This window comes from Bos mutus, chromosome 23 (genome assembly GCF_027580195.1).
Source record: "Bos mutus isolate GX-2022 chromosome 23, NWIPB_WYAK_1.1, whole genome shotgun sequence".
NCBI lineage: Eukaryota > Metazoa > Chordata > Mammalia > Artiodactyla > Bovidae > Bos > Bos mutus.
This window is the reverse complement of record NC_091639.1, coordinates 32,972,744-33,000,606: the sequence shown is the minus strand read 5'-3', so window position 1 is coordinate 33,000,606 and position 27,863 is coordinate 32,972,744. Positions and strand designations below refer to the sequence as shown.

The 27,863-nt window shown below is 42.4% G+C and overlaps 1 protein-coding gene across 1 annotated transcript; it reads right to left on the bottom strand.

Annotated features, from left to right (window-relative positions):
* Positions 1-296: 296 nt before the first annotated feature.
* On the bottom strand, positions 297-27,503 carry ZNF318 (zinc finger protein 318). Its single transcript, XM_070361327.1, has 10 exons — positions 26,903-27,503; positions 24,177-24,328; positions 18,106-18,745; positions 15,441-16,886; positions 13,708-13,807; positions 11,271-11,575; positions 6,585-6,785; positions 6,029-6,128; positions 4,983-5,101; positions 297-4,697 (listed from the first exon to the last, which is right to left on the bottom strand). Exons 1-10 carry the CDS (start codon positions 27,356-27,358, stop codon positions 1,389-1,391), a joined length of 6,828 nt encoding a protein of 2,275 aa, XP_070217428.1. The 5' UTR covers positions 27,359-27,503; the 3' UTR covers positions 297-1,388.
* Between the last annotated feature and the right edge of the window lie 360 nt (positions 27,504-27,863).

Sequence of the window (27,863 nt, the reverse complement as noted above, 5' to 3'; positions counted from 1 at the left end):
AGAACCTGAGTATTTTGGGGAGCTCAGTTCCCAGAGGAGCACTGGGAGAGTCAACATAAAAGTATATAGAAAGCTGCATAACAGAAAGATGCCAAAACCAGACCTCTGCTGCCTACTCACTACCCATCCAGGAAGCACTGGGGCACAGACAATATCGGAACAGAAGTAGCCCTAACAACTGGGGAAAGAAGGTTGGGAGGGGGAGACAGACAATAGGGCAGAGGAAGTTCATTGTTCTAGCTTTCCTATAAAATTCAAATGTGTGTGGTTGCAAAACAAAAATCCAGAAAGAAACATGAGATTAATGCATTTATTCCAAGTAATTAACACAATAAAAATAAAGTTAAACTTGTCCAAGTCAACTCATAAATCTTTAATCTTTTGAACAAATGTACAACCCAAAACATCACACTATGGAGGAAAAAATGGGAAAGGGAGAGGTAGAGGGAGGAATACATATAAGTGTGGAACAGAGAAGGAGTACAATCCCAAAACAAGCTTCAGATCCTCTACCTCTTCAGAACAGAAAATGGCTGCTAAATAATTTGCACAAAGTGTCAGTGGATCACAGTACAATGAACAAAGGCCATTTCAAAAACAAAAGGGACCCCAAAAGCATATCTGCTCCTGGCACTAAGCCATGAATAAGCCTTACCGATTTGTTGTCTTCCAAAAATGAGCCTGGTAGATTTTCTTCTATGTTTACTGAGGTCATTTCCAAATAGGTTTGTGGATTAGCAGGACCAGCTCAAGAAAGGGCAACAGAATGAAGGAAGTGTGGGGACTGACATGCCACAAGGAAATAAACAGTAAACAAAAGGGCTACTCACACTGCATTTCAAACAATGTTAAGGCAGGCCCATCCAAATGGAAAGCCTAAGAGATGAACAATCCTTCCTTCATCAGTAGTTTTCCATTTCAGCAGGCTTTCTTGTCTTTCTCCCAGAGATCCATCAGCTGCCCAAGAAATTGGGTGGGAATACAACACAGCAATTGGAGAAGTCAGCTCTGTCTCCCTCCTCCCCCAGAAATGGCAGAGTCAAAGCCAAAATACAATCAAAGCACACTAGGTGGTGAGCCAGATAGACATTTGATTTTAATGACAAAGTTGGAGAAAATAAATTGGCAAAAAAAAAAAAAATAATAATAATTAACAGAAAATACTTTTTTTACAGATATGTATAGAAATTATGATTGATTTGTCTGGTTTCTTAAGGAAAAAAGGAACGGAGGTAAATTTTTTAGCTTCCATGAACATTTACTCTAAGATGCTGACTGCATCTCTTAGTGTAGGTTCCAGATGAGATCCAACTAGTCCTGGGTCACCTGGGCACCTGATTTCTAGAAGCCAATAGGATTCATCCACAAGTAGCTCTGAAAGTGCTTTCTCAGCTGTGAACACTGGATTCCGTGTGGTCCTGGAGCGCATCAACAGCAGCTTCTTGTGCAGCTATTTCCTGAGGGATCGTACTGCCTCCGGCTACCCGTTCCCTTGTATGGGACCCTGAAGCCACAGATTTTACCACATTCAAAGGGTTGTCACTATATTCATCTACTTGAGGAACTGCTACTTCCGTGATGGATGCATTCGGTATTTCTAGCTGCAGTAGTCCCATCTCCAGGGAACTACACTCAGGAGGGTCACCTGGCTCAGAGAGAGGAGAACGTATCTTCTCTTTTTGAACTCCAGATGTCCGTGTGACAAAATCAACAAGGTCTGGAAGGCAAGGAGATGGCCCAAGGCATAAAGGATTAATTGTTTCTGATTCCAATCTGAGTGAATCTTGTTTCTCTAATTTAGATGTTTCTTCTATTTCCTCAGGCATCATTCCTCCTGCTAACAGGTCCAGGGCCTGGTGTGTTCCCTCTAGGTTCCCCAAGCCAAGGCCAACATTTTCTATAGGAAGTCCAGTTTTCAAAATGTTAGGAGCGATCCTCCCAGTTCTGGGATTAGATGAGTTTTGTTCACCCTCTGCTCCAAAGTTCAGCACCAGGGTTTTGGGAGAATCTAAGGGAAACTCAGAAAAGGATGGTATTGGTTCAAAGTCGGTGAGAGTGGAGGGATTACCTCCTAGAGGAGACACAGAATTTTCTTCACATACTTTCTGAGACAGGGCAACTGGGGATCTATGTGCTGGGTCTACCCGAGTATTGCAGAAATCAACACCAATATCCCCCAGGCTTCCCAGGGCAGCAAGCTCTTCTACTTTTAAATCTGTAACTTCAAAGTTTTCTAAGGCCTTGCTCTCTATTGTCACTGTTAGTTCTGGATGGACATCTCGAGGCTCCAGGGCTTCTGCTTTTGGTTTCTCTGGGCTCTCCCAGGTTTCTGGATTCTTGTTCTCATCCCAGTCAGTCAGTTTATAGGTCATTTTAGCCTGCAAGTCTTTTGATCTTTCTCTCTTCAGTTTGAGGCTTCTGTACCTAGAAGTTCTGGAAGCTGATTCTGGTGCTGAATTTTCTAGCCACTCCTCACTACAAGCTGGGACTCCTTGCTTCTGTTCATGGTCTTTCAAGCACATATCTGATCTGTATGGGGACTGAAGAAGCAATTCTGGGGCAGAAATTTTCACATCTTGTGGGTTCTGGAGTAAAGACCTAACTTCTGACGGAAATGAGTCTATTTTTGCCTTTGTGGAAGAGACAGTTTGTGTCTTCAATTCAGGTACTACTTTACCTTGAGTTTTACTTTCTGTTATCAATTTCCTGGACTGTTTAGCCTTTTTGTCAGTCCTATGCAAGTTGGGCTGTTCTACTTCTTCCTCCCACATGCATCTGTTCCCACTGTTCAAATTAGAGTCCTCTATGCTATTGGGCCCAACATTGATATCTGTTCCCTCTCTCACTGTCCTTTCAGAGAGTTTCACTCCTTCTTCTTTTAGTTCAGTGCTTGTCTCTACTTCACTTTTCCCACAGTCCTTAGGTTGGTGGAGCTCCTGGCTTTGCTGCTTACTAGATTCCACAAGGTGGGTTTCTACCAACTTCTGAGATTGCATGGTATGACACTGTGTATCTGACAGCTCAGAGGCTGGCTCCACACCTGGTGGCCCAGGGTCTCCCAGGTCAAGTTCAATTTTCCTCACTGGAGCTACATCCTTATTAGCATCACTCTGGAAGGAACCAGAGGCCCACTTGGCCAAAGTCTCTGTCTTTGGGGTAATAGTTTCATAAGGCCTGTTTTGGCACAACCTTGTCAGAGGCTGCAGGAAGCCATAGCTGCTGCCTCTGTTTTTGGAATCTACATTTTCTACAGCTGACAATCTTCCTAGGGACACCAGAGGTTTTGAAATGGGCTTTTCAGAGCTGCTGACCATAGGAGCAGAGACCAAATTTCTACCTGAAGGCAACTCCTCTTGGGATGCACTGCTGTTCAAAGTAGAAGTGGAAGAGGCATCTGAATTTTCAGCTCTATTTTCCCCGTTGGCTAATGGACCACCACTCAGCTTAGTCTCAGGGGCTCCTTTTCCACCACTACTATAGAATATGTCATACAGATCCTTAGCATTGGCTGTGGCTAAGCATGAATTACGCTTTTCCAATTTTTTGGCTTGTTCACTGAACACACTTGAGAGGGGAGGTGGAGGACGCACCAACACAGAGAACAGGGTCTGGTCCCGGTCACTCTCACTCACCCCAGGAGCCGTCTCATCAGAAGGAATGGCAGTAGGCTGTGCTGAGGCCATGATGGCTACCGGTAATACTGGGTTCAAAATGTTAGGACCCAGGAAGCCAGGGATGACAGTGTGAGATACAGCTGGGTTTGATTTCACTGGAGCCAAAATAGCATTTGCTTGGGCAGGAGAGGGGGAAGCTGGATGAGGTATAACTGGAGGTGGTGGAGGTGGCGGTGGAGGTGGAGGTGGAGGAGGTGGTAGCATTTGTTCAGGTATATGTGATGGCTCATTCTTTTCAGCCAGCACCATTTTTTCCTCTGGAGACCCTTTCAAAATCACCTCTTCCCCTCCAAATGCTTTAGAGATGATGTCGGGAGGCAAGAGGAGATCAGCTGAAGACTCTTTAACCACTGGCAGAGGCTTAGCAGTGGTTCCAGAAGATTTGATGGATAGAAACGTGTTAAGCGGAGCTGGCTTGCTTACTGTGGCTGAACCTGATTTGCGGAGGACTGTGGATGGGATGGGCAGGTTGGGTCGGATCTTAGTCTGGGTTGAAGTTGTCACTACAGGCATCCAAGGACTAGTATGTGCAACAACAGTTTTCCCAGAGAGTTTGATTTTGATAGGCTTTGTCTTCCCAGGATCAGCTTTGCCATCCTCTTTGTCCTTACCACTTTCCACAATCTCTTCTTTGGGAATACTTGGGATCACTAAACTTTTTTCCTCCTCTTTTTCCGGCTTCTTCCAGCTGAATTTCCCAAAAGAGGAAGATATTGGTGGTTCTTTCTTTATTTCTTCTTTTAATTGGAGTTTGATGCTAGGCCTCTTTCTATTTTCAGCCTTTTCAGGGGAGTTTCTACCCTCAGAAAGCTGGTCCTCTAATTCCTCAGACACCCTGTCGTCCTCCTTTACTTCCTTCATAATCTTTGCCTGTTTTTCTTTCTTCTCTTCCTTTGGTCTCTCACTGAACTTGCGCTTCAGCTCACTCTGCCGCCGCCGTTCTGTCTCTAGGACCACGGCCAAGCCAGCCTGGCGGTCCAGATTCCGTCGTTCCTCATACAATGGGTTTTCAACCACATATTTCTAGGGAAGAGAAAAGATAAAGGCTCAATAACTGGGCAAAATACTTTAAGAGAGAAAATTTGGCCCTACCACTATTAGAACTCATTTAATGAAAATTCTGAGTCACCTTCCTCAAGGATAAATAAATGGTCCTCTAAGGTGAGCATTTCTTACTAGGATTGAGAACTTCCTTGTGGTTATACAGAATTTGAAGTGTTAAGGACTTTTTCTTGCTCTGAGCTTGACAACATCAAAAGGATTACTGTAGAAAGTAGGAAAACTCCATAGGCTACTACAAAGACCAACCTTATATTTCTCATTGTGTTGATAACCCTTCACATGTTGCTCTCCAGAAATTGGATCCCCCAAAAATTCCTCACAGAGCTGGCAGTAATATCCAGTGATGGGAATCAGAAACTCAGAGCCTGTAAGAAGTAGAACAAAGTCAAGAAAGTAAGTCATTTCTACCCAAGATGACAGCAACCAAAGGAAATCCCACTTCCCTTTTGCAGTAAAATGATTAACAGTATAAAGGACTTTACTCACTTTCAAGTCAGAAGGAGCATTTAGAATCTCAATGGTGTTTTTCCAACTTAAAGCCTAAACTCAGGACCTCCATCCCTTCTACATTTTGGGAACACTAACTGGTTAATCCCCTAACTGGTTAATTCAGGAGTTTTCTGTGCCAGACTCATTTCTGTTGCTGATTCTCCTCAAATTCCAACTAGCACTAAGTATCTTAGGAGATTTAAAAATTATACTCCCCAAAAGCCCAGTACCATTTGTATGAGAATCTCTCATGTTGGTATTAATTACTTAGAAATTTATCTTCTACAGATATAAAGGATGTAGAAGCACTGACTACTTACAAAGGTAAGAAACTGAGAAGTTTAAAGACAAAGAAACTTTCTATTTCTCAACTTAGCCCCTAATAACAACTATTCAAAAATATTTTATAGTTCTTAGCTAAAAAGGCAGTTATTTTACACCTCTTACTGTTCTTTTTCCCCTGGATTTCAAATAAGGTTTTAGTACATAAGTCAGTGGTGAAGAAAGTCATATTTTAGTCCATGTGCTGCCGAAGCGAGCACAAAGAAAGTTTTATTTTAGAGTGGTATGTGTGTGTTTAACATCTGTTAAGATTGTTGGCCATATGGGTAGAGATTGTTCCTGTCTTATAGCTCTCTTTATTTCTTTAGGACCTAGTTGTGCACATGGAATACAATATTCCAGCTTTGCTAAAAGTATTGGTTATGTTTCACTCTATGCTGCTTCCTTGCACCTTAATTCAGGGATACCTCTTCCCTGACTGAATGTAAGGAAACCACAAAAATGGCAGGGAGGAAACTTACCTTTTGCAGGAACAGTTATCTTGTCAGTGCGCTTTACAGCATCTTGCTTGGCTTCATTCTGGGTCTTTGAAGCCCAAGGTCTGTTGTAGGGATCCAGTGTCTATTTGCAAGAGGCAGAGGCGCTCACACACAGCACTAAAATCTCAATGACCCACTTTTCTTTTTCTCCCCAACAACCAGGGGGGACCAGAAGCCCCCAGCTGCCCACCCCCACCCACTCTGCCAACTGTTTAAACGGAAATCACCTGTGGAAAAGGTAAACATATGTTAGAGCAAGTACTAGCAATGGATAAAATGAAACAAATAATCAGGTACTCAAGGAATCAAAAGAGGCAGCAGCCTCACTTACACTTGCCATGGTGTTTAGTTACAGGCAGGTCCCCTGGACTGAGCCCTGGGGATGATGTCTCCTTTGTTGGTACCTCTTGATTCTTCAGACTGGGGCTCCTGCCCACATGAGAATGTTGCATTTTCCAGCTTTGTAATACAGATGGGGGTATAGGAGTTTGAGGGGAAAGAGGGCAAGAACGGAAATAACAGAGGGCAAGATACCTACCTGTGTGTGCTTCTTATTGTGCATATGGGTGAAGAAGTCAAACATGGTCCCACAGATGGTGTTGCAGTCTTTGCACCAGTGATTGCCAGCATCATAATACTCATAGGCAGCAACAGGCTGATCAAACTGCTTAGCTGGCTGGGGGCTCTCAGCAGGCTTGGGGCTCTTAGTATGGGAATTCTCACTGTTTACCTTTGATTCCTAGAGGGGGAAAAACCTGTACTAAGGAGGAATTCAAGACAATCTAGATCTGTCTTCCCTCAGAAAAAGCAGGTAGCTACTGCAATAACGGAAATAGGACCGTATGATGATATTTATGCTAAAACTGCCTAAAGCTGCACAAACTGGGAAAACCCCATGAGAAATCTGTCTGTAAGACTCAAAGAGAATTAATTTGATTCCAGTGTCATGTCATTATGAAGAATAAATCATAATGACATTATATTTACTTATATATCTGAAAATATCTAGAAGAATACTCAGGATTATGGAAACATTGGCTGCCTCTGGGGAGGAAGGTAGAGAACAAGAGTGGATAGGAATCTTCTATAGTATCACCTTTGGTAGATGTTAAATGTGTTACCTATACAACTAAATACATTAGTTAAGTTTATCAACCATGATGACAACTAGGAAGGGAAGAGGAAATGGAAAAGGTAATTGACAGATTAAGCAAGTGAAAAAAAACAAACAAACCAGATGATAGTGAACTCTCTCATCACAGACACATCCAGTACAGAAAACTAGAGAACAAGGCTGGCATAGATAAAGGGGATAGTCATCTATTTAGGATAACTTACAGGAATCTGGGTAAAATGTTTCTAACTGCCTAAAATGTCACCATTAGAATTTAACATCTTTCAGTTAACATGAATCTTCTTTTAAAATATATCAACTCTCCAACATTAAGTGATCAATAATAAATAATATGAATTCATTTTTCAGCAAGCTGAGAACAAGGTATTCAGGAAATAAGAATTCTGGATAATATTGGGGACTGAGGCACATAAAAAAGATAATCCTGGAACACAGAGAAGGTGAGTATGAAGGAGGTTCCACAGTAGACACAATCAGGGAAGGGAGCACCTGGAATATTGGCTGGTGGGGAAAGGAAGACTAAATAGAGAAAGGGAAACAACTGAGATTTCAACAATAATCTTTCCCATTTACAGTCCTATTCAAGGGTCACTAAACAGATCATATCCAGCAGGTAAGGGATGGGCACATGCATACACTGCTGGTGAGTACTAACTGACACCACCTTTCCAGAAGACAATTGAGGAACACAAATTATATACCTCAAAATTCTTTATACCTTTGACCAAGCAATTCTATTCCATGATATTTATCCTCAGGAAATTACGTCAAACTACGGGTGATTTAACTGGTTAAACTGTTATCCATACAACAATAAAAATAAGGTTGCTAAAATGGTATTATATAAGTCTATTTATTGACATGGAAAGACTGTCACGAAATACTACAAGAATAAGTAACAAATACTTTCAGACTGTGGTGTTGGAGAAGACGCTTCAGAGTTTCCTGGACTGCAAGCAGATCAAACCAGTCAATTCTCAAGGAAATCAACCCTGAATATTCATTGAAAGGACTGATGATGAAGTTCCAATATTCTGGTCACATGATGCAAAGAGTTGACTCACTGGGAAAAAACCCCATTGCTGGGAAAGACCGAAGACAAAAGAAGTGGGCGGCAGAGGATGAGATGGTTAGATAGCATCACCAACTCAATGGACATGAATGTGAGCAACTATCGCCCACTAACTCTGGAGATAGTGGAAGACAAAAGAGCCTAGCATGCTGTAGTCCATGGTTGCAAAGCGTCAACATGACTTAGCAACTGAACAACGAAATAACAAAATACATTTGAATAGGACTTCCCTGGTGGTACAGTGGATAAGAATCTGCCTGCCAATACAGGGGACACCAGTTCAATCTCTGGTCTGGGAAGATTCCACATGCTGTGGAGCAACTAAACCCAAGCACCAAGCACTCCAGGGTCCATGAGCCACAACTACTGAGCCAGTGTGCCCTGGAGACCATGCTCCACAAGAGAAGCCACCATCATGGGAAGGCCATGCATTGGCAATGAAGAGTAGCCCCCACTTGCCACAACTAGAGAAAATCTGTGCACAACAACAAACAGCCAGTGCAACCAATTAAAAAAAAAAAAAAACAACACAAATCTATTAAAAGATGTATTTGAATAATCAATACAGATATGTGACTAGGCACAGAATGTTAAATGTCACTTTATCCAAAAGACTTTCCCTAACTACTCCATATTCCTTAGCCTGTTTTCGACTGAACCACCACCACCACCACCACCACCAACTACATAGTTCCTTTTTATACTTCCCATATCTAAACACTGTCTGGCACTTTTTTGGAGACCAAGAAATATTTATTAAATGAATGAACAGAAGAAGGTAATTTGGAATAATACCAACTCATTAGTAACAACTGTGTCTAAGTGAATGGAACTATGGAAATGTGCATGTGTTTACTTTTATGAAATGAGCTATTTAAGAGAAAGAAAATCAAACTAACCACACATTTTAAAAAGAGGCAAAGAAAGAAGAAAGACCAAAGACAGGTAGAAAACAGAGCTTGCAGAGAGAACATTCCTTATTGCTGAAATGAAAATCAAATTGCAACATATTCTTGTTAACTTCAGAGAACATTCTCTCACTCAAGTCAAGATGATAGTTTATCATGGGGTTGGTGCCTAAGCGGAACCCCAAATAATGTATAAGTCAACTACAAGCTCTTCTCCCATCAAAGGCCCTGAACTCAGTGGTCCTGGTATAAGAAAATAGTCCTACCTGGTTGAGAAAGAGAACTCTCCCAGGAAGACATAAAAAAATTAAAGCTTGGCTGACAGAGAATACAGAGTATCTTCTTCTCTAACCCCAATATTAACTGACCATCTACTATCTACTAGACATACCGGATGTCATGGGAAAACACAAAAATAAGTTATACTCTGTTATTCTCAAGAAGCTCTCATTTAGTGCAAGAGACAGGCATGAAATCAGGCATGAGTTTAATCATGCTTTCAGTAAGACAGAATGAAATACATTTTATAAAGGAACAAAGTAATATATTATGGGAATGCTAAAAAAAGGTCTGACTCAATCACAGTGGAATTCAGGAATTCTGCACCGAGGAGGGGAGTATTCAAGTTGGGCCTTAGTGGATGAGTAGAGTTGGGAGAAAGATCATTCCAGGCTAAGAGGATTATTAATGATTTCCTGAGAGCTATCTATTTGCTATGTGGCAGGTACTGAACTGTGTACTGGGGACTATACTGGAGAATGAGACAGATATGGTCCCTGATCCCTTGAACCTTAAAATCTAATTGGGGAACACATGTAATAATATAATTACAAGGCCATAAATGCTAAGAAGGAAAATGAAGGTATGAGAGTGTATATGAGGCAAATTTAACAACCTGGAAAATCAAGAAAGGGAGTCAGGGAAATAATTTAAACTGAAATCTGAGGATGAATTTGAGTGAGAACACAGGGTAAGAAGAGTAGTAATTAGTAGGAGGAGAGGACACAAAGACATTAAAGATGATGAAACATTTATGGAATGAAAATGCCAGTAATGAAATTACAGAGAGCAAAGGAAAAGTAAGATTTGAAATGAGGCTGAAGAGGTAGGCAAAGTAGTATCATAACCACTGGCTGAATGTGGAGAAAGAATTAAGAGAGTAGCAGTACAAGCAAAAAAACTTGAAGGTGGCTTGAACTTGGATGGCAACAGAGATGATGAGATGAACGGAACTGAGATTTATTTTGGATGGAGAACTGGCAGACTCTGTAATCGTGTGGAGCAGTTAGGAAGGGGGAGCACTAAGAATGCTTTTCCACTTGTTGGCATAAAAACTGTTGGACAGTAATGTCATTCACTGAGACAGGTAACAAACAGCAGAGGAAGAAAGATTAGAGGGAGGCTGAGCACAATCTTAGTTTAATTTAGAATACATTGATTTTAAGGTGTTAGAGACAATCAAGTGGAAATAGTGAGTAGTCTGTTGGACACTCAGACTTGAACCTTATTAGAATCACCTGAGCTAAAATATAAAACTGAAAGTTGTCAATATGGTATTTCAGCAGAGGACTGAATGAAATGACCTACGGAAAAAGCAGAATTCTGGAGACCTGGGCTAGAACTGAGTCCTGAAGAACTAAAATATTCAAAGATCAGGAAATTAAGCACAGCAGCTAACATATAAGAAGGAAAAGAAATGTGATGGGAGCCAAAGGAAGAAGACAGTTTTTCGGAGACAGTGGTTCCTTGTATCAAATACTGATTTAAGAACTGAAATTTGAGGCTGTTCAACATGGTGGTGACCTTGTTGCTAAACATGAACCAAAAAGGATTTCAAGTTGTGAGAAGACTAGAAGCTAGACTGAAGTGAGTTAAGGTGTAAATGCTAGATCCAGAACATGGAGGGCCCAGAATTCTACTTTGGAGGCAATGGGGAACTGCTAAAATTCTGAAGGACAGTACCACGATCTAAACTATGTTTTACAAAAATAACTAGCAAGAGTAAGAACAGTTTGGAAAAGGAAGCTAAGAAAATGGTTAGTTAGAAGGCTGCTTTAGGAGTCCATGGAAATAAAAGATACAATAGAAATGGAAAAGTTGAGTCATTACCTTGCAATTGGAAGAGGAGTTTGAGGATGACGACACTTTTTCTGGGCTCTTGGATTTTTCTGCTTTCCCAGTCTTCTCTGTAGGCTCTCTACTGTCGCTTGAAGACTTCTGAGATTTATCAGAAATGTTAATTCCCAAGATCTGAGCCACTTTGTCCAGTTCAGACTGCTTTTTTTCTGCCTCTTCTGCCTCTTGTCGAAGATCTGCAATGTCCTTCATAATGTTATCCTGAAGCCGACTCACCTCTACTAGGAGTGGATCTTTGTGACCATCCTTCTCCCTTCGTTTCTTACGCAGCATTTCCCCTGAGTAGTCAAATGTCAACAGAAAGAAACACAGGAAAATTAACAAGCCATTTTTCAGTCATAAATACTAATTCTTAAGACTTTATGCTCATAAAATGTCTCTCCATGAAACATCCAAAAGCAGGTGAGACTGGCCCTCCACATGGGCCGGTTTAGGTGATGCTCCTATGGAAGTAAAGGTTGAGTGATTACATTATCTCTTAGGTAGGGGTTATTAGCTAAAGATCTATGGACAGGTTTCAAAGAGAGACTCCATGTATCCCTAAAAGGGTATATACAAGTTTATGTGCATGTGTCCTCCAAAAAGGTTAATATATGCTGTAACTGTAACACATGCATTCTGTGGCTGTTCTCTTCAGAGAACCAAATAATTATTCACATATTTGACTTTATCTGATTTAAGGACCCTTCACCAACACATCCATTGAGTTTTACATTTTACCGTAAGTTCATCTGATGTTATTTCAAACTTCAGATTCTCATGAATTAACCCTCACAGGATTAATAACTAAGCTTCTCATTCCTAAAAAGTCCAAAGCCAAACAAGAAATTACATCTTCTCCCACTCTCTGCTCTTCTGTTATCACCAAGTTGTCATATTCTATGTTCTTTCCTTAGTGTATATATGAAATCCTAAAAGCACTGGTGAAGAGGTATACTCAACAGAGGCATAATGGAACATCTTTTTGTGCCACAATGGAACATCTTTCTGTTGTGGGTGTATACAACATCTTTTTGTGTACACCCACAAATCAAAAAATGATAGGGATACATCAAAAGGACACAAGACATGTATAAACCTATGGCTCATTTGTGTTGATGTATGGCAGAAACCAATACAACACTGTAAAGCAATTATCGTCCAATTAAAAATAACTTTTAAAAAAAGGACACAGGAGTCAACTTAAAGGGGCTCTCATTGGCCAAATTTGGGGCAGTTTGAGCATAAAGATAAATAATAATAGTAAAATATTATATAAATGGATAAATGGGGGAGGAGGGGTGGGTAGAAAGCACCTCCTCATAGTAGAAAGCTAACCAATTAAGGTAAATGGAATGATGAAATTAGAAAATTACTATGTAACAATCAATAACTGATTTGGACAAGAAATCATCAATGAATACTAAAACTAGTGGGCCAAAGTCTGAAGAGCAACTGAGTTATTTACACAGTCTCAAAGTATCCCCCCATAAGATACTTACTAATTGAAAAAGGTAAAATAGTAACCTTACAGTGGAGAAACTTGGCAGACATCATCTTAACCAAATGATCAAAGTTGACATCACCAGCATGGGACAAATCAACACCTGTTACGAACTTAGCATCATTTCTGTGATGTTCCTGTGCTAAAATGCACAACATGAATTTAATCATAAGGAAACATCAGACAAATCAAAATTAGAGGACATTCTACAAAACATGTGATCTCCTCTCAAGATTTGGGAACTGTTACAGATTAAAGGAGACTAAAAGAACATGACAACTGAATGCAATGCATAATCTTTAATTTTCTTTTGCTTCAGGACATCGTTGGAACAAGTGATAAAATATGAATAAGATTGGTAGACTGGTATATTACTGTTAATTTTCTAATTTGGTAAGTGTACTATGGTTATACAAGTGAATTCTTGTAGTCAGAAGACACACACTTGGGACCTTCCTGGCGGTCCAGGAGTTAGAACTTCCCACTTCCACTGCAGCGGACACAGTTGGGGAACTAAGACCCCAATCCCTGGTTGGGGAACTAAGACCCCACATGCTGCATAGTGCAGCCAAAAAATTTTAAAATATTTACAAAAAGAAGAAGATACACATTTAAGTGTTTAGGATTAAAGGAGTATCGTTCTACAGCTTATTCTTAAATAGTTCAGGAAAAATTACACCCACACCCACACACACAATTGAAAGAGAAAAACGAATATAGCAAATATGGTAAAATGCTAATAATAATGGAAAACACCTGAGAATTCTTTACACTACTAATGCAACTTTTCTATAAGTCTAATTATATCAAAATTTTTTTGAAAGTGAAGCCTCAATGTCAATGAACCTGTTTGAGAGTCCCCAAGGCTCTTCATTTGGATCTCTTACTAAAGTTACAACAAAAGGGCAGCCTAGGAGTGTCTGATACCTTGCTGTTTATGAAGCCGCTCCAACTCAGTTCTAAGATAGTACATCTTCTTCTGGCGAGCTTCACGGTCACTTTTCAGCTTTTCCCTCTCTTCAATAACCTGCAAAATAAAAAATGGTAACAGACCCTTTAGCCTACAACATCCCCCCTTTTCTATTGTTCTTTTCCAGAAAGCATCATACTAGATAACATCTGAATGCAAGAGTACAAACACCTGCACACAGAGGCTCTGACTTTATAACGAAGATGATTATTTCATTCCAATTCAAGTCCCAGAATAGAATTATCCTTTCCAGAACTGTATTGATTGGAAACTACTATTTTTGTAGAAGCACTACACTATTAGATAGTAGTTCTGAGTCCAAAAGGAACCATCAAGAAGGGAATGAATATGTGTTATGGATGAAGCACTGTGTTAGTTGCATTGTATGTATCATCTTATTTAATCATGATATTATCTCTTTCACAGTAAGAAAACTGAGGTTGCAAAAGACTAAGTAACATACCAAAGATCATATAGTAAGATGATTTTAAATCCAGGTATACATGCCCTAAAGCCTCTGGTCTTTCAACTATACTACTATCACCTAACGGGAAAAACAAATATGGCTTGTCCATAAGGAACTCAAGTGAAAACCCTGTGTACTGTCAGCCCTGACTTTAGTACTAGGGTCTTAAAGGTAAAAGAAAGGAAAAGCACTAGTCTTCAGAGAGTATCTCTGCAGTCTTAGGTTTTGTTGTATGGAAGTTCTTCTCTTTCCCAAAAGACTTCAAAAAAACAAACAAACAAAAAACACAAAACACTGAAGTTCAGGGTACCCAAGTACAATGGAAAATTAAGAGGTGTTTTTGGTCTTCTCAAGGATTAGCTAAATTTCTTTTAAACTAGAAAAAAATCAGATTAGCCTTCCAATTTCACCTTTTCTATTTTTCTCCTCAGGTCTTAATTATTTTATTAGCAAACCAAATTAACACATATTACAATTTTATGGTCCTTAGGTCACTGTGTTTAACCAAGTGAGTTGTAAGCTATCAAGTACCTTTAAAATAAACAGTATATATTAATTTTTCTATTCAAAATTCTATTCTGTATTCCTCACCTCTATGTAATTTTTACCTACTGCTTTAAAACATCTAAATTATTATATCTTTACCCCAGCCACTGCTTGCTTTCTATAGTCAAGGAACCCAATGAACCTTGACAGTATAAAAACTAATTTAAAAAAGTGTCATAAAATATATTATTATTCCTGGACTCTAAGTTAAACCAGAACAAACAAAGCTTATTTCTTGGTTTAGTCACCAAGCAACAACTAGTCAATAGTTTTTAAACTCCATAATCACTACAGAAAAAAGATCTAAAATTCACTGGGATAAAACACAGATTCCTTGATTTCTATGGAAATCAGGAAAGGAACCCAATTTTGGTTCCTCACTCTCTGATGAGTCATACTGAAGACTTCAAGGCTCCCAGCTCCTACCCATAGTGTACTAAGGCTGGTAATTGAGATAGAGAAATAAACTTAGGAAAAAGAAGTCTAGCAATCACAGTGGGACCTAGGGCCATACTTTAGGCCAAATGAGAAAACAGTAAAAGAAAAAATTATGGTAATAACAGCAGTCTCTAAAGATTGCCTTGGACCTTGCAAATTTTTAGCTCCCTCTAAAAGACAAATACAAATTTATGTTAAAATAGAAGATGCAGGCACAGGAGGCCCAAAGCTAACACTCACCTTCTGTTTCTGGGAAGCACGGTTCTTCTCATCAGAAATCTTCTCTGGATTATATCTGATGAGTGATGGGATGGACACATGGACAGGCACTTGGGCAGTAGGAATTGAGCCCAGCACTGACTCCTCATGCTTGGGCTCATCAGGAGTCACAGTGGGGATCACACGGAGGTTGGGACGGCTGCGGGTAGCTTGTTTGCTAACTGGCACTGTCCTGTGTGAGTCTGGTAGAGGGTGATTTGAGGGTTGGGAGGCAGGGTACATGGGCCACCTTGAGGCTGCATATGCCATGTAGTGCCTATAGGCATCAAAGGAAGCAGGGGGAATGGCAGGTCCCTGGTAGTTTGGAGGTATCCGAGCTGCAGCAAACTGAGAGGCCCTTGGCACATGAAACTGAGATAAAGAAGCAGGGTGCGGAAGTCTAACTGGGGCAGATGGGGCTGATGGCAACATGCACCTGACTGCAACAGATGACTGAAACCCACTGCCAACCACCTCAGGTCCTACAATATGACCCATTGGATGGTCAGACTTTAAGAACGGGGGGCTGTTTTTTGTGAGCAAGTAAGGGTCCACAGGGGAGACCTGGTGTGGACGGGACACTTCTGGGGAGTGGGTATTGCTATGGTGCACCTCCACGCTCTCCAGTCTGTGAGGATCTGCAGAGCGCCGATCAGCTGAGAAACGGCGGTCAACGGAGGAACAGCGGTCTGCAGGAAAGTGCCGGTCAGCAGAGGAACGGCGGTCAGCAGAGGAACCTGACGGCTTTTTGCCATGAAGTCGTTCCTGTGTGCGTGCAGCCAGTTTACTAATCTCGGCTACCCCAATATCCAGCCCTATGGTCTTGAGCAAGTCATGAATCTTGGCATATTCTGGATTGGTCTCTTCTATTGATTCTAGCTTTACAGTTGGAGCTGAAGAGGGTAGGGAGCTTGCCTTCTGCCTCATAACTTCACTTTCAGAGCTCCCAAGGGGCTTTGGTGGAGATTCTGCTTTTAAATCCTCTTCTTCATCCCCATAGAGAAATTTCTCCTCATCCTCAATGTCAGGGAAGCTAAGTCGCCTTTTTTCCTGCGTACTGGTAGAATCTGCTAACATGCTCAGAATGCAGGAGAAACCACTGCCATCCTGGCTAGCTCTCTCGTGAGGAAGCAAGAAGTCTGTGTGTCGCTCTGGTCCCTCAGCCTTCATATCCAATTTTTCCTTGTGGCACAGAAAACTTCCAAACTTCTCTCTGAGGGGACTGTTGTCTTTGGGTATCCCAGGGAGGGGGCCCCATTGGTAGAGGTTGCCCTGAGACTCCTTCAGGGTAGTCTCTACCATAGTTCCCTTGTTGTTTTCAACCTCTGAGGCAAAAGCAGCAATAGCACCACTTAGTGGAAGAGATGAGTGTCCAGAGTAAAGAGGGTGATCCTGGCTGGAGCTGGTACTGCTGGGAAAACTCTCAAGCTGCAAAGATAAACATAACTAAATTAGCCTCTACATAGAATCTCAGAAAACTAGTAACTGAGATTAAAATAAATACTTTGTGATTCTTGAATTAACAGGGCAAAGATACATGTGGATGCAAGGGAGGTCCTTAGCCAGGTTCAAGATATGGTTTCCCATTTCTCCAGATGGTTCTGCTGTAGTAAAGGGAAATAGAAAAGAAGGCAGATTGAATCTTAACTTTTGCCCATTTGTTGTAGTCTTTAACAAGGAATCTGAATTCAAAAGGACTTTAGAGATGCCCTAGCTTACTTGCTTTCTCTTTTTATGAATCTTCAAAAAAAAAAAAAACAAGCAGAGCTACTTTGACGACTGAAGTACAGTCAGGAAACTCTGATCCCTAACTGATCAGTCTTCTCTTACTTTCCTAAGTGCCCTTAGGCACTTCAGAAACATTTAGCTCCTAGGAGAACAAGTAAAAACAAGTGCTCATGCCTGACCATCTTTCCGTAAGTGAGGAAAAAATATCAAGGTCCAGAATGGTTAAGTGACTTGTCTAAAAATCGCACAGCAAGTTGGTGATAGACATGGATCCAGAATTAGAATTATCTGATTTCTGCTCGTGTCCTACCACTCACACATTTTTTCCTCTCTTTAAAGAGATGAGGAAAATTCAATCAGCTCCTCCCTTTGCTTTCAAGCTTCATTTCCGAGAAACCTATATTCAAAGATCCTACAGGACTAGCCAACTTAGAGGAAAAAAAAAACTTTATATAATAGATACTCTCCAAAACGTCTGTCTAGAAAGCCTGTGTGCTTAGTCACTCAGTCATGTCTGACTCTTTGCAACCCTATGGACTGCAGCCCGCCAGGCTCCTCTGTCCATGTGATTCTCCAGGCAAGAATACTGGAGTGGGGTTTGCATTCCCTTCTCCAGGGGATCTTCACGACCCAGGTATTAAACTCAGGTCTCCTGCATTGCAGACAGATTCTTCCGTGGTCTGAGCCACCAGGGAGGCCCTTTAGGAAGCCTAATACATAACAACAGAAGCCCTCTATTACTGCATTATGAGGCCTACAATTCCCTTAGAGTCCTGAAAGGTACAGCTCATAAGCATAACAATGTTACGCCAACATATATTCCAAAGATACCTTAGGGACACAGCCCCCGGGAAAGTAACTAGGCTTTAAAATATTGAGAGAAACAAGCAAGACACCCTAGAAGAAACACAGCATAGACCTGCAAGGAAGGCTCCATGTCCACCTCAATCCGCTTTTTCAGAATTGACTTCTTGGGCATCACAGATACTTCCTCAGGCCGATGTAAAGAATATCCTGGCTCCGATGCTGTTAGGACACCTGACAATCCAGGGATGGGACAACTAGTGCCGCCACTATCAACTCCCACCAGCTCCTGACTCAAGCTCCTACTTCGTTCCTCCTCTTCCTCTCGTTTTCGCCTGGCGAGGTCCAGCTCTCGAAACTCAGGGTCTAAAAACCTAGGGCTTGGGCTCCGTCTACGCTGTCGATAGTTGCGAGTCCCTGATGTAAAACTCGGGTGATCACTTCCCATGTTGTGCATCTTCTCTGTGTCATCATAGCGGGGCCGTTTGGCCTCCCGGCTACTTTCCTCAGGTCGTATAGAGTAGGAGCCTTTGAGTTTGTCTCTATTCCGTTCTGTTCCCCGCAACAGATCATCATGACAACTGATATGAGGACTATAATCAGATCGATGCAGGAAAGTTTCTCTTGCTCGGTAGTCCTCATCAAGTTGTCCCAAGAAGGGACTGAGAGGTGCCTCCTCCCGGGAAATATATCGTTCAAGACCTCGAGAGCATTGGGAGCTTCGAGTGAAGACAGAATCATCAGTCAGGTCATCCCTGAGGAAAGAGACAAGTATCACTGAATATAATGGACTTGGAAAGAGCAAGACCAGACAAGGCTAAGAGAGACTGACATCTGGCAAGGGGGCTGTAGAATGCTTAGAACAAAAGACAGTAATCATGAAGTCAGAACAAATCTACATATATACATGCAACATTTCTTCTCCCTTTTCCCAGAGCATATGCAGCTGCAGCCTCTAACCAATGGAAGAGATTGCTAATCTATCTGGACAGAATTCTTTCTTTGATTAGACTTTGGGGATGCAGAGTCTCATGCAAAGGTCTTAGAGATGTGAAAATACCACTACCAGACTACAAAGAGTCCTGGTCACACAACTTCACACTAGCTCTTTGCTACTAAAACTTTGGTCTGAATAAGCAACATCAGTATTTCCCAGGAACTTTTTTTAGAGATGCAGATTCTCAGGTACCACCCTGCATGCCGGGTATAGCCAAAAAAAAAATTTTAAGGTGTAAAACAAAAACTGTAAAAACAAAATTTGAGTTAGAGCAGGCCAACTTTACCTGTTTATATTGTCAAATTCTACAGAATATTTCATTTGGAAAAAAAAGAGTTTCACTGTGGGAAAAAAAATTGTTTTTAACCACTGATCTATCCAATTGGCACGATTTTCTTGTAAGTTTTAGAAGCTTCTGCAATTGCTTCATTTCACTGGATCATATATTAAAAACCACAAAACTCCCTCACAGTCTGTTTTGTTATACTCTTTCCTGCCTTGCCTGAATATCCATAAGCATTTTGTTAATCTTGAGCCCAGAAAAAAAGTATGTGAAGGTTATCTCACTATATATTTCTATTAGATTTATTATAGAAATAAAAAGGTCTTAGACTTTTAAGGCATGAAGGTAAAAATACAGGATGGAACATCTGTCCTTTCAGCTCAGATCTCTATACCACATACAGTATCCTAATCTTCTGGGGCATTATGGTCACAGAGCTTCTGTTTTTGCTGTTTAGTTGCTAAGTCCTGTCTGATTCTTTGAGACTCCATGGACTGCAGCCCTGTCAGACTCCTCTTTCCATGGAATTCTCCAGGCAAGAATACTGGAGTGGGTTGCTTTATCCTTCCCCAGGGGATCTGTCTGACCCAGGGATTGAATCTGCATTTACTGCATTGGCAGATGGATTCTTTACCACTGAGCCACCAGGTAAGCCCCAGGGAGCTTCTACTGCCCCCTAAAAGTTTCTGATTTAAATCACAGAAACAAAGATCCCCTAGCACTTCAAGCTTTTCTGGTGGCTCAGTGGTAAAGAATCCACCTGCAATGCAGGAGACTTGGGTTGGATCCCTAGGTTGGGAAGATCCCCTGGAGAAGGAAATAGCAACCCTCTCCAGTGTTCCTGTCTGGGAAATCCCATGGCAGAGGAGACTGACAGGCTGCAGTCTATGGGGTGACAAAGAGTTGGACACAACTGAGCAGCTAAACAAGAATGAAGCACTTTAAGCATACAACTTAGAAAAACTTACACGTCACTCACATTTCAGAGTGAATTACTATCTACAGGATGGTAATTATTCCTGTCTTCTACAGTTTCTAGGAGCTATTTCTGCTTTTTTGAAGTTTCGAAAAATGACTTTTGTTTTTTTATGACAGTTGTTTTCCTATTTCTGGGACTAAAGTTAGTAGAACATCAAAGAGCTGCTTTTTCTCATTCACTAGCACAGCCCTTGTTCAGTTTTACACTGAGGTTACAGCTATAAGTAACTTTATGAAAGACTATAAAGGATAAATTTTATCACCTCTTCTATAAGAATGTCATCTATGGGAATCGAGGTTCCTGTTACTCACCTCCTCCCCAAGTATTTAGGGAATTTTGTGGTCTCAATGTACTATGAAATAATAGGAAAGAATGAGAATGACCAAAGATGATCTCTGAAATCAAACATAAATAGAGTAAAATATTTTACTTTGCAGGTCTGCCAGCCATAAACACATCTTTTTTCAGGGAGGAATGTCCATGAGTTGAGTCACTCCACTGCCAAACCACCATCTATATACATAGTCTCTGATCACATTAGCATAGGGGAAAATTACAAGCTCCATGGCTAGTAGGCAAGTTCATCCATTGCTCCTATATTCAGCTTTCTCCACCAAGAGACATACTAGCCTCAAATCTAATCCAATATTAAACATCGAGAAGCTAGAAATAATGAAATGGCTCTCAGAAAGACTCAGTCCAAACCTGCAATCTCCTGCAAAAGGAGGCAAAAACCAATAAAAGGAGGAATAGAAACAGTTAAAAGAATGCGCTAATGTGTAAATACAGGCAGAAATCAGGTTGCCTGTTAGAAGCTCATGTCCTCCTTCCCTAGTTTTCCCAAAGGATGAGAGAGAACTGACTGCAATAAAAGTGAGTCCTAAAAAGGGCCCCATCTCCTGCAGCTCAGAACAGTCCAGTGACAAACTCTCTCTGAAAGCTTTGGTCAAGTCCAACTCTTTTCTTAAAAAATTGACTGAATGATGTAGGTGATGGGTACCTAGAGGCTCACTGAACTATTCTACTTTTTCTGTGTTTACAAATTCCCTTAAGCAAGTTAAAAAAAACCAACACATATGTCCACAGAAGTTTGTACACCAATATTCACAGCAGCATTATTCATAACAGCCAAAAAGTAGAAACAACTAAAATGCTATCCATCCACTCAACACTGGTAACAGATAAACAAAATACATATACAATGAAATTATCAGCAATAAAAAAATTGAAGCACTGTTATATGTAAAAACATGAATGAACCTTGAAAACATTATGCTACGTGAAAGAAGCCAGTCACAAAAGACCACACATTGTATGATACTATTTATATGAAATGGCCAGAATAAATACAGAAGAAGGTTAGTGATAGGCTGGGGGGTGGGTAGGTGAGACTAAGGATAAGGCAAAAAGAAAAAATTTTTAATTGATCACAGTGGTATATGTACAACTCTATGAATATACTAAAAATCACTGAACTGTACACTCTAGATGGGTGAATTGCATGGTATATGAATTATGGCTAAATTAAAAAGCTGCTAAAAAATGTATATGGTAAGAAAAAAAAGGTTCTCCAGAGCTCAAACTTCCCATTATTTTCCTGTGCTGATTCCTCAAAATGCCTGAAGAAAGCTGTTGTGTTTCTGTCTTTTCCCTAAGGCAAGTAACAGGGAAAAATCCTACTCCCTACATCAAGGCAAGAAGGAGTCAGGAGATGAGACTACCATGAATGGAATGTATAATGTGCAGAATACTCTGATAAACAAGGGAAATCAACCTCACATCTACACTTATTCAGAAACTCAGAGTCTTCACACAACCTATTCACACAACCTATTCACACTTCCTTTTCAGAATAAGTTACAGTCCTGCACAGAGAACTGCTGTGGTGAGGAGACTGACAACCCTGGCAATCTGACTGTAACCTAAACCTGGTATAAAATTTAACAGATCGAATATGGGAAGAGAAAGAATACAGGGTCTCAGGAAAAAATAAACACACACCTACATACAAACGATGGAAATGGCCTGCTTCATTAGCTGAAGGCTGGACTCACAGTCAGGAAGACACTTTGCGAATGTCAACGTTCGTATGGCCTGGTTTTAGCAGACAGTAATTATCGACACAAAGCAGATTGAGCAAGAGTGCTGAGGGCAAAAAAGTCTAAAGAATGGCCTGGAACCTCCTTTTAGAACCTTAATCTCACTTTCTCTAAAATAAATTTCTCTCTCTGAAATAGGATTCAAGGGAGAAAATTACTACCTTAAATACAGAGAGGAAATTTTTTTAATTTTTATAACTTATAAACAGACAATCGTTTACCTGAAGCACACATGCATAACAAAGTTTATGGAAAGGGGAGCTGACACCCTAGAACTAGCAAGAGGAAATGCTAGTCACACCAAAACCTGAGCTCCTAAGGAAGGAAGAGAATCACATCATGCACCACCTACTCGGACTGCCTGCCTACTCAATCATCTCCCAAAATAGAAGCAGCTAGAAGGGCATGGGCTGTTGCCTCAATTAAGTGATATAGTCACATACCTTGAAGCTCTATCTTCAGAAGCTTCTGTGTTATATGATTGTCCTGCCTTGCTTCACTGCATTGAATAGCCACTGAAGCTTTGAAGTAAATATTACCAAAGGGCAGCACTGGTCCTCACACTTCCTGCCCAGCTGTCCCCCACCTGCCTGCCTATATTCTGTGCACTACTTCACGGAGAGTCACAGTTTAAAAGAACATTATATTGATTTACTGCTACTGCTAAACATTTGTGAAAACTCCCAATATACTTGGCAGAAACCGTTAACAGACATGGTTCTCAGCTCTCAGAAAGAGTGCTTTCCCTGCACTCCCATTCTAGCTCTTTTACTTTTGCGAGGTGAAAAACATGTAATGCGTTATTTACTTCCCATACATAACTAAGTTCCTAGTACCTGAAATCTATATTTAACACCCTGTGGAGTATATTTGCCCTTCCTTAGCCCTCAGTGGTTGTAAAGTAATAACTGAAATTAAACATTTTTAAAGATCTCTAACTTTCTATTAATGCCTATATGTGTGTGTGTGTGTGTGTGTGTGTGTATAATAAACATGAATTTATCTAAACCTTTTCTGAATCTATATATATTTCATCCTGGACAAGCTAAAAAATAACACCATTTAAACAAAGATTTCTAAGGACTTCCCTGGTGGTCCAGAGGTTAAGAATCTGCCAGTCAATACACGGGACACAGGTTTGATCCCTGGTCCGGGAGATTCCATATGCTGTGGGGCAACTAAGCCAGTGTACCTCAACTACTGAGTCCAAGCTCTAGAGCCTGTGCTGTGCAACAAGAGAAGCCACTGCAGTAAGAAGCCCGTGGGTTGCAACTAGAGTAGCCCCTACTCAATGCAACTAAAGAAAGCTCGATTGCATCAATGAAGACCCAGTGCAGCCATAAATAAGTAGATTTCCTAGATATCTTATTTTGTTCAGAACTTTCCTTTGCAGAAGGGACCCCCCTAGTTCCACTATTTTAGAATCTGTATCATCTCAACTGTTTTTAATTTGGGGGACTGTTTATATTCCCTCAACTTCCCCCTTTCCAGCTGGGGCCAGGATGACCATTTTTTTTTTGGCCATGCCATGCTGCACTCAGGATCGTAGTTCCCTGGCCAGGGATTGAACCCATGCCTCCTACAGTGGAAGCACAGAGTCTTAACCACTGGACCACTAGGGAAGTCTTAGATCTTTTAAAGTCTTTTTTTCTACATAATTGTTTCAGCAACAGAGTCTACCCCACTCTTTCCAATGTAATACTTTGTACTGGACATAGGGCATAAACTTCAGTGCTGGCACCACCCTTTCAAATACATCATTCAGAAAACAGCAACATTTCTACCTTCAAGTACTCATATGAAGTGCCCTGTCTCAGATGAAGCCTACCTGTCTGCATCCTCCAGATTTTCCACTGGTGACCCCAGTCGATCACTAAGCCGCCTCCGTTCTGGTATGCCAACACAGAAGTGGTCATTGCCAACTGTGATCCGTAAGCTCTGTTCCAAAGAAGAGTCAGATCTCAGACCAGGAGAGCGTCTCTACAAGAGTAAAAGATAGTAACAGTCAATAGGGTCAAGACATTCCTACACTCAAACTGTTCTCCTTTCTAAAGCTATAGTCCACAGGGTGAGAGATGATTATGGTAAGATACTACTCCAAAAATAAAGGATTTTAAAAAAATTATCAAGGACTTCACCAGTGGTCTAATGGCCTGGGTTCCATTTCTGGTTGGGGAACTAGATCCCACATGCCACAATTAAAGTATTCCCATGCTCCAACTAAGACCTTGTGCAGCCAAATAAACAAACATTTATATATATATATACACACATATACATATACACACAGACACACACATACACATTTTAAATTATCAATTTCTTAGATGAAAGTCCATACTTCCAATCCTCCTAAATTCTTTAATTTCCTGGTACCAGGAATGGGGCCAGAGGAGTAAATTAAGTCTGCTACCAGAATCTTTACATTTCCACTAAAGGAGACAAGCCAAACACAGGTTAAGAAAAAAAAATATTTCTGATGGCACTGTGAAGTGTTATAAAGTCATTAAAACATGATAATATGAAAGACTGGGGAAAAGGAGCTACTTCAGATAAGATGATTAGAAAAGGCTTTCTGAGGTGATACCATTTAATCTGGAGCCTGAATGATGAGATATCAGTCTTGCAAAGAACAGATGGAAGATGTTTCAGGCCAAAAGAGCATGTTCTATAATGAACTTAGCATGTTTGGGGGAACAGAAATGTGGCCAGCATGACTGCAGTGAAGTGACACAAAACAGGCAGAAGCCACAGTTAGGAAATCTGGATTTTTATTCTTAGTTTAACAAGTCACAGAAGGGGTTCAAGCAGGGAGTGACATTACTACATACTTCCTCCAGATGCTCACTCTGTTCACATCCTCATCTTCAGGTCTTTATTAAGAAATCACCTTCCCAGAAGGCCTTCTCTGGCTACCTTACCAAAAATTGTAACTCCTTTCTGTTTTTTCTCTTAACACTTAATATTTAACATGCCAAGACACTTTACTTCTCTTATTATCCAACTCCCCCTGTCAGAATATAAGCTCTACTAGGGCAGGGTTTTTGACTGGTTTGTTCATTATTATATTCCCAGTGCCCAGAACAGCATGGTAAGGGTTCAATAAATATTTCTCAAATACATAAAATGGATGTCTTTAAAAATCATTTTTATTTCTAGGTATAGAAAAAAACTGGATGGTAACAAAAGTGGAGTGTAATGGAGCCTAATGCAATAAACTAAGCAAGAGATAATAAAGTTTAGATAAGAATGATGGCAGGAAGACAACAGTTTGGAGGATGTATTTTGGAGGTAGAGCTGATAGTTTGATAGATGAAGTTATCCCTACAGACTGGGAGAAGGGAGATGATCACTGTTTCTGGCTGAGCAGCGGGTGATGTCATTTACTGAGACAAAAGACTGGAGCAAATAGGTTGTGCATTGGAGAAGAAAGGAGAAGTTATGGAAACTCATTGTTTTTTGTTTTCCTTACTTTCTCTGTAGTGATTAACATTCAGACTATCATACTCAGCTATGAAAATCTTAAAATCTTAATAAGTCAATTCACCTATGACCAGAGTACCCAAATACTGTTAGAGAGCCACTAAATAAAACAGAAACGTTGTCACCTTTTTTAAAGGATTGGTTAACTAATAATAAAAAAAAATACCAAAACACCAGATCCTGCCCAGAGGCTCTACTAACAGAGAGATGCATGAAAAGTCAGTATTACCTCTAAACTAACCTTCTTAACCTCACGCTCTGTCCCTTCAGCAGGGAAACTTAACAGTTAAATTCAGGGTACTGGGAACCAGGTAAAGAACTGAATCACACTCCACTTCTTACAGGCATCACCTTGATTAAGTTTCTTAAATCTCTGTGAGTTCCTCAGCTGTTAGATAAGGAGGAACCCTCCCCGCCCCCCGCGAAAGGGCGTGAATGTTCACAGAGAACGTGTAAAGTGAAGGGCTGAGCATCAATCCTGCCACACAACTAGGTTAAGTGGAGGCACCTATTACAACGACTGTAGATACCCATACTTCGATTTCGGAGAAGCAGCTCCAACACAGAGTACGAACAGGTTACATTCTCTCGGTGTCTACCCTGGGAACTGTCTAAGCCACCCTAAGTCGCCACAAAGAGATTTCACCCTTTTCAGATCCAGGGCGCAGCTCAGTTCTAGCGGGACACACACAAAACCATCCAACTCTAAGGACACCAACTACTGAAAAAGTACCAGGCACACGGCGTGGAGGAGCTTCCCCTCGCCCGGCAAACTTTTTCACACCTCACACAGAGGGAGAGAACCAGCCTATTCCCAGGAAACGCAGCACGGCGTCCCAAGCCGGCGCCCGGCCGCGTCCCGAATCCGTTATTGTGCAAATGAAGTTCCCGGGGCTGACCAGGAACCTCCTGGTTCGGGCGTCGCTGAGGGGGCCCATGGGGATGAAGGGCCTTCCATGTGGGGACCCCGGCCTGGAGGCCTCGGGTCGTCCGGGCGGCGGGCGTTTCTGAAAGCGGGAATCCCGGGCGAGGGGGCTAGAGCACAGAGTCCGGGTGAAAGGGTGGGATTACCCGGCTGCCGCTGTCGCCTGGATGGTCTCCGCGGCCGTCCCTGGCGAAGTCGGCGCGGGACTCCCCCCGGCTGCTCCCTCGGAAGCCGGCCGAGCCCGGCGGGAAGAGTCGTCTGCCCCGCGGCGGCGACGGGGAGCCGCGACGGGCCCGCGGCGGGGACGGGGAGCCGCGACGACCCCGTGGCGGGGACGGCGAGGCCCGGCGGCCGCGGGGCGGAGACGGGGAGGCGCGGCGACCCCGCGGAGGGGACGGAGAGGCCCGGCGGCCGCGGTGCCCGGAGGGAGAGCGGGGCCGGCGAGCCGGCGTCCGCGACGAGGAGGAGCAGGAGGACGGCGGTGAGGTGCGGCGAGCCGGGCCTGAGGAGGAGCCGGAGCTGCGGCCGGTGCGCGGGTCGCCCCCGCCGCTCTCTTTAGGCCGGTGTGAAGAGACGGAGGAGCGGGCGCCGCTGCGGTACATGGCTCTGGCAGCCGCGGCCACGGCGGCAGCGTCGACCTGGGGGCGCCCCGGACGCGGGCCCCCAGCGCGCCGCCGCAGCTGCAACCCCGGCCGCCACGGCCGCCGTGCGCCGCCCCCGCAGCCGGAGCAGCCCCCTCCCCTCAGCCCCGCGCCTCCCCTGGGGCCCGGTCGAGCGCGCCCCCGCGGCCGCGGCTGGCGGTTGGAGGGCGCGATCACGGGCCCGACACACCCCCCCGCCCTCCGGGGCTCCCCGTTCCTCCACTCAGGGAGCGGCCAAGGGAGCCAGAAGTGGGGAGGAGCACGGAGGGCGGTGCGAGGCTGAGCGAGGGGAGGGGAGGAGAAGCGCGCGACCTGCGCTCCTCACGCTCCGCCTCCAAGCCGGCAAGATGGCGGCCGCTGAGCCGCCCACTTCCCCTCCTCCGGCGAACACGTGACCCCCAGCGCTCGGCCCGGGGTGGGCCGAGCGGAAGGGAAAGGATTAGCAGGAGCGGAGTTGGCTCTTCCG